General features: G+C 37.5%; 1 protein-coding gene across 1 annotated transcript; it reads right to left on the bottom strand.

Moving 5' to 3' along the window:
* Nucleotides 1-5,986: 5,986 nt before the first annotated feature.
* LOC128518859 (hemoglobin subunit alpha-like) lies at nt 5,987-6,778 on the bottom strand. Its single transcript, XM_053492202.1, has 3 exons — nt 6,632-6,778; nt 6,335-6,542; nt 5,987-6,236 (listed from the first exon to the last, which is right to left on the bottom strand). Exons 1-3 carry the CDS (start codon nt 6,724-6,726, stop codon nt 6,108-6,110), a joined length of 432 nt encoding a protein of 143 aa, XP_053348177.1. The 5' UTR covers nt 6,727-6,778; the 3' UTR covers nt 5,987-6,107.
* Nucleotides 6,779-7,298: the final 520 nt, after the last annotated feature.

The raw sequence follows: 7,298 nt of genomic DNA, 5'->3' as shown, positions 1-7,298 counted from the left end.
CACGCCTACTTCGATCAAAGGATGCAGGCTGCCTGTCAGTACCGCGTATTATAAAAAATACAGCTGGGGGCAGAGCTTTTTCTTACAAAGCCCCAAAATTATGGAATAGTCTTCCAAATAGTATTCGGGACTCAGACACACTCTCAGTGTTTAAGTCCAGGCTAAAAACCTATTTATTTAGCCAAGCATTTTTATAAATAGATTAGCCTTAGGTAAAGGAGCAGATCTGGGGGACTCATGGACGTAGAGTATTATGGTGAACTGGTATGTTTGGATGCTGTCTTCCTCACTCTCATTGATCGCTCAGGTTTGCTGACGGTGAGGTGATTGTTTGCTTTACATGTCAGGAAGCCCTCATGTTTGTGTTTCCTTCTGGCTCTCCCTTTTAGTTATGCTGTCATAGTTAGTCCTGCCGGAGTCTCTGCTTGCACTCTACAGTTATTATACATTCACATTATACATTGTGTGACTGTGACCATACCTAACTGCCATCTCTCCTCTTCTTCTCTTTCCCCCCCTCTTTCTCTTTCCTCTCTCCTCCTGTCTCCCCCTTTGACTCTTTCTCTCTCTCTGTCGAGCTACACATGTCGTTCCTGAGCTGCCAGTGATCCAGACTCCCTCTGCTCTCCGGACCTGTCTGACCCATCCTGGTGCCCCGCTTCAGGCTGAAGATCTCGTCACATGGATGCCCCGTGTGTCTCTCTGGGATGCGTCTGGTGTCTGGGAATGATTCTCTCTACCTAGAAAATGATTCTGGCCTTGACTGGTGTTGGCAACTGTTTCTCTGGGGACTTGACAGTTCAATAGTTCATGACTGGAACTTCTTACAAGTCTACCTGGGTCTTCAATAACTACCTGGACTCCATATTAACATCAATTAACATCAGCTACTATAGCTGAACTGCCTCCCACCCTACACACTGTATAAATGCAGACCATTTACTGCTTTTTGTTTCACCCAAATGAGGATGGGTTCCCTGTTGAGTCTGGTTCCTCTCAAGGTTTCTTCCTATTACCATCTCAGGGAGTTTTTCCTTGCCACTGTCGCCCTCGGCTTGCTCACCAGGGACAAACTGACCATTTTAATTCATACAAATTCACATTTCATACAAACTTAAATAATTCTTTTGACTGTGTAAAGCTGCTTTGCGGCAATGAAAATTGCTAAAAGCACTATACAAATAAAATTGAATTGAATTGAATTGAATTGAATTAAATTGAATTGAATGTAAAAATTAAAGAATGTTTATCTAGGACATTTATTTTTAAAGACTCATTTGTAGTAGCAGAGTACCGACATTAGTCTGAGATGGAGCGGATGAGTGTTTGAAAAAGGTTTGCTGTGCTTGAGGCAGAGCAGCGGCGAGAGAAGTTGTCTTCCAAATTTGCAACCTGAGTTTACTAACCATTAGATAAATCAAGAATAATCAGCAATACGACTTTTTAACTTGGACATCCAGTTAACTTTTGTCAAAGATATTCTAATGTTTAGGCCTATACAACTTTAGAAGAAGCATGTCAGTGGTTGGGGTTGTATAGAGCACAAATGTAATGAATACGATGAGATGACAGAGTAAAGGTTCTAAGCATGAATATATGCAAGGTTTGAAACTCCCAAGTTTATTTTCTTATTTAACTAAATCAAATTTCATCATAAAATAATGTGTCAAAAAAAGGCCATCCAGTCATGGATGATGGCTAAAAAGAAAAAAAAAAAACATATTTGAAACAAAAACAATTTCATTCAGCTGCTGCCCTGCCTCAACCCCGGCAGCATGCAGTGCAGCCCTCTGTGGAGGATTGAAGACCTCAACGTCCACCTCTGCATCTTCCTCCTCATTTGCCTCCTCCTTCTCCTCCTCTTCATCCTTATGTAAAGGTGCATTTCCACACAGATCCATGTTATGGAGCATGGCTGTTGCCACCGTAACTGCGCAACACCTGTGAGGCTTCATGCTCAATCCTCCTGCGGACTTGTGCAGTGTGTGCAGTGCGAATGTGTGCAACATTAAGGGCTCTTTTAGTCAGAGACTGTGGGTTGGATACTGGTGTGAAGAGGTACATTCTGAGAGGGTATCCACTGTCCCCGAGGAACATGCTCTGACTAAATTTACCTCTTTTTGCTTGCTCACCCACAGCAAAATTGGCCCAAACAAAACTGTCATGGGTGCTGCCAGGCCACTTCCCCACCAGGTCATTGATTAGACCCCTGTGGTACACCACTACCTGGACGTTTATTGCCGCGTATCCCTTTCGCAACATGTATGGACTGATGGAGTGGAGATTGGGATTAGTGTTCCATCCACTAAGCCTAGGACTCTAGGAATGCCAGCAATGGCATGGCAGCCCTGGTGCACCTCCTGGCGTGTTTCTGGCAATCAGATTCAATCCCCAGCATGGCGCAGAAGGGCGTTGGTAACAGTGAGGACGCACCTCCACACAGAGACTTTGCTGTAACCTTCTCCCACGACCTCCATGAAGCTCCCGGTAGCATAAAATCTTAGCGCTGCAAGCAGCTGGACATCAGGACGTAAAGCGTAAGAACGACGCGTTGGCCTGGCAAGCGCAGGTCCGAGCAGGTCAAGAAGTTCCATAATCTGTTGTCTTGGAATGTGAAACTTTTTGAAACATGATTACCCCTTCATGCAATCTTAGCCACTTAGTGCCAAATTGTTTGCCACCTGTTCAATATTAAATTAGTGATTGCCAATTTTAATGCATTAGTCACATTATAAAATAGGCTAATTAAAAGTCCCTTTATCAATTCTGAAATCAAATAAAATTAAATGCTTAAACAGGCCTACAGTATATTCCATCATTAATATATTTTATATTAATGATGGAATATATATTATTAATTATTAGTATATATATTAGTATATTTTATACGCTAATTTATAAAGACTGCTGCTCAGTGGCGGCGACTAGTGTCTTGAGCTGAAACTACGCTAAGAGTGAGTTAAGGTTGGTCCAGGGCTGCGTTTCCCCAAAGAATCGTAAGCCTAAGAAGTTCGTGAAAATTATTATACGGCTGATCTTAATATTAAGGTCCGTTACACAAAAAAATCGTCGTACAGTAGATCTACGAGTGCTCTGTCTGGAGTAATCGTAAAGCCTTAATTTAAAAGCCTTATGAGGGCACCTGCTGGACAACCGGCAAATTGCACTTAAAATTTACTTCTCTTTAAAGTCATTTTTCATTTTATTTGTACGTACGAGGGTAGAACATATGTTGTATCTAAAAGAAAATATTTAATGTGCTTTAAAGATGACACAAATAAAGGAGGAACTCAAAAAAAAATGTGTCAATGACTTGCTGGCGGGCACGAAACCCATCCATTTATTAACATGTTAGTCTTGGTTGATCATCATGAAGTCTCATCTCAACTTCATTCTCTTCCTCCACCTCTTCATCTTCCTCCCTGATGTCCAAGGGCACTCTTGCCCTTACTGCAATAATGTGCAACATTTTTGTAGCTCCACCTCCTCTAAAATAATATTAATTTCCTCTTTAAAAAAAAAATTTCCTCTTTAAAAAAAAAAAAATTCTTTGTTTTTTGGTTTCAGTCATTGTGCTAGTGTCTCCACCCCTAGGTATGTCCTTAATTAATTTTTTTCTCCTATTAGCAAATGCACATCAGGTGAAGATAATTAGGATAAACTTTTAAAAACAAATGTAAGAGCTTATTTATTTTATTTATTTATTTATTTTGATGTGAGATAAGCAATTGTTGATAAAAAAAATTAATAATTCTACCTAAATAATTAAGGTTTCATATAAATATCGAAAATTATTCTGATGTCATTTCCGACAAGGACTGTAAAAATATGTTTTATGCGAGATTGGAGAAAGAAACTTTTTTTACAGAACGACATTTCCAGTTAATTTATGTTTTTAAACTTGCTCAAGAAAAAATTACAGGACTTTTTATGTTATTCGAGTTGAATATACATTCACACAAGTAGAATAAGAAACAGAAATCAAAACTTAGATGGATTGCTATAACAGCATGTGCAACAATGTCGAGCCATTCTACAGCGTGACATTTCAGCACATGACCAACAGATAGCGACTCCTAAGTAGCACTTGAAGCAGGGCTACGTGCAATTGTGTTAAGTGCATTTTTGGAAAACGTAAGTGAAACAATAACGAACGTTCGCAAAATGACTTGTAGAAAACGATCTTAAGCGCTAAGACCAATCGTTATCGGGAAACGCAGCCCAGACCGGATTATACTGTACTTAGGGTACAAACGTTTCGGGAATTGCCCCAAACATTAAGAGAACGGTTAAGAACTTAAGAACTACTTAGCAATATGAAGCTTTCGGGAAACCGAAAACCGGAAATGATCGTACGACTGATCTTGATGGATTGAAGTTTTGACTTCCGTTTCTTCTACTTGTGTGAATGTATATTCAACTCGAATAAAAAGTCCTGTAATTTCTTCTTGAGCAAGTTTAAAAACATAAATTAACTGGAAATGTCGTTCTGTAAAAACACTGTCTTGCTCCAATCTCGCATAAACAAATTCTAACAGTTCTAACAGCATCATTTTCGATATTTATATGAAACCTTAATTATTTATGCAGAATTATTTATCAATTTCTTTATCAGCAATTGCTTATCTTACATCAAAATAAATAAACAAGTAAATAAATAAGCTTTTACATTTATTTTTTAAAAGTTTAGCCTAATTATCTTAACCTAAAGTGCATTTGCTAATAGGAGAACATTTTAAATAAGCACATACCTAGGGGTGGAGACATTAGCAAAATGGCTGAAATAAAAAAACAAAGAAAGTACATTTTTCAAAAAGAAGAAATTAATATTATTTTAGAGGAAGTGGAGCTCTCTTTGTGCCACAAAAGTGCTGTGCTGTAATAACAGTAACAGCTATGTTGCACAACATTGCAGTGAGGGCAAGAATTCCCTTGGACATCAGGGAGGAAGATAAAGAGTTGGAGGAGGAGAATGTAGTCGAGATGAGACTTCATGATGCTCAACCAAAACATGTTCAATACATAAAAATACATTTTATTTGTGTCATCTTTAAAGCACATTAAATATTTTCTATTAATTACAACATTTGTACTATATACACTCGGAATGTCCATATATAAAAATATATTTATTATGTCATTTTATTTTATTTATTTATTCATTTTTATTTCTATATTGAATTGTGTAATGAGTAGAAAATAGAAATGAATAAAAATATACGTACAAATAAAATGAAAAATGACTTTGAAGAGAAGTAAATTTTAGGTGCAATTTGCCGGTTGTCCAGCAGGTGCCCTCATAATTCTGTCTCCTTACGATGCACTTAAGGCTTTACGATTACTCCAGAGCACTTGTACTGTAGATCTACGAAGATCTTCATGTGCTACTTAAAAAAACATATTACAATGTTTTTGGGAAACATTGTAATGTTTCCCTAAAACATAAAAGATATAAAGATATTAAGACCGGTCGTACGATCATTTTTACAAACTTCTTAGGCTTACGATGCTTTTGGGAAACACAGCCCAGATTAGTTTCCAGATCTCTTTATCATAACATTAATCCATCTTGGAATTATATTTCTGTACACACATATATGTAGAAGAAAACCTCGCGTGATTGTTTTACGTGTTACTATAAAAAATGACCAGATAATGTTTTAAGCCAATAAAATAAAACAGTTCAAATTTGCTGTATTAAATTGCGACCAACTGAAAGCAAATTTTTGGGTTGATTTTTGCCACTAGTTGGTCAAGTTTTATTATAAATCTAAACCATGGTGTGTTTTGAACATTAGATTTTATTAAACAATCTTCACTTTTGTAAATTCACTTTTGCCGTGTTAGTTGGGAGTGTGGGATTTGTGTACAATATCTGTATAGCATTCGTTGACTTTCCCATCCACTACTACTATTACCCACAGGCATGATATGAATACAATAATAATTATTTATGAAAATTCAAAGAAGACACAGAATACAGTGATATTTTCTCTAACCTGCCAACAATCATTTTGGCTTTTATTTAGTTTAAACATGTACATTTACTATCAGAAAAAGACATATTGTGCATGTAGGTGTCTCAGTTCTGTTGCTTGCAGAGCGTCTTATCTGTACTTCTCGGAGAGAGCCAGGGACAAGGCAACGAGAAACTTATCCATAGCCACATGTATCTCAGGAGTGAAGTCAGCGGGGAACAGCATGGCCAGAACCACAAGCAAACAGTGGGACAGGATCTACAACGTAAAGTGAAAGAACACCAGTAATTAACAAGCATGAAAAACAAGATTTAAATATTTAAGAGAAAATTGGGGTGGGATTAAAATGTATTTGCCTTAAAGTTGGCCGGGTCAACACGCAGTTGGTAAGCATGCAGCTTGCTCAGGCTGACCAACCCACTGGTCAGGTCATCGATTTTGCTCACAGCCTCTCCCACTCCAGACATAATAACCTTTCCATGCTTTCTTACTTGCTCAGAGCCGTAGCTTAAGTCGTTCCAATGGGAAAAATAGATCTTGGTCTGGGGGTAAACAGTCAGCATCCTGCGTAGACACGTTGCATAAAGTTAGCCCTCGGTACTGGGAAAGAATCTAAATAAATACTAAAGAAAAAGAGTTACTCAGGCACCTACCTGTACAGAGCTTCACTACCGATTTCTTCAGCCTTTGGGGCGATCTTAGCCCAGAAGGCCTTGATGGCATCTTTATCCTTAGCAGAGAGACTCATGGTTACAGAGTGGTTTTGGAGAAGCCTTCTGTGAACTGCCTCAAAAACCAATTAGCCTTTTATACAAAGACTCAGACCGGGCACACCCCCGACCCACCTCAACAACGTAGCAAGTAGGACTTATGTTACATATAACAAGATTAGACAAGGCTTCTGCTGCTTGTTATAGATAATGTTCATGCCAGATAGAAACAACCTGATAAATTGCCCTGTCATTTTGGTCATTTTACCTGAAACAGGCTATTTAAAATTGTTTAACTGTGCTAAAAAATTGCTTTAAATTAAGGATAATCCAATTACCTGAAAGTCAGTTTTTAGTTAAAAAACAAATATTTTTAACCATGTTTAAAAAAAAACAAAAAAAAACAACTCCCAGTTATACAATTTTTCTACAAACAACAACCTCTTTAATCCATTGCAAGGTTTTTGTCAACATCGTCACACATTAAAAAATGTATTTAAATTTTACTTATTTTCTTAAAAACATAGATTTTGTCTAATAACCTAGTGTCTTTTTTTGCCCGTTATATAATTATTTTAAAATCCAATCCAATCCTTTTTTAGAATTCAAT

Source organism: Clarias gariepinus, chromosome 3 (genome assembly GCF_024256425.1).
Source record: "Clarias gariepinus isolate MV-2021 ecotype Netherlands chromosome 3, CGAR_prim_01v2, whole genome shotgun sequence".
Classification (NCBI taxonomy): Eukaryota; Metazoa; Chordata; class Actinopteri; order Siluriformes; family Clariidae; genus Clarias; species Clarias gariepinus.
This window is presented reverse-complemented; position numbering and strand designations above follow the sequence as displayed.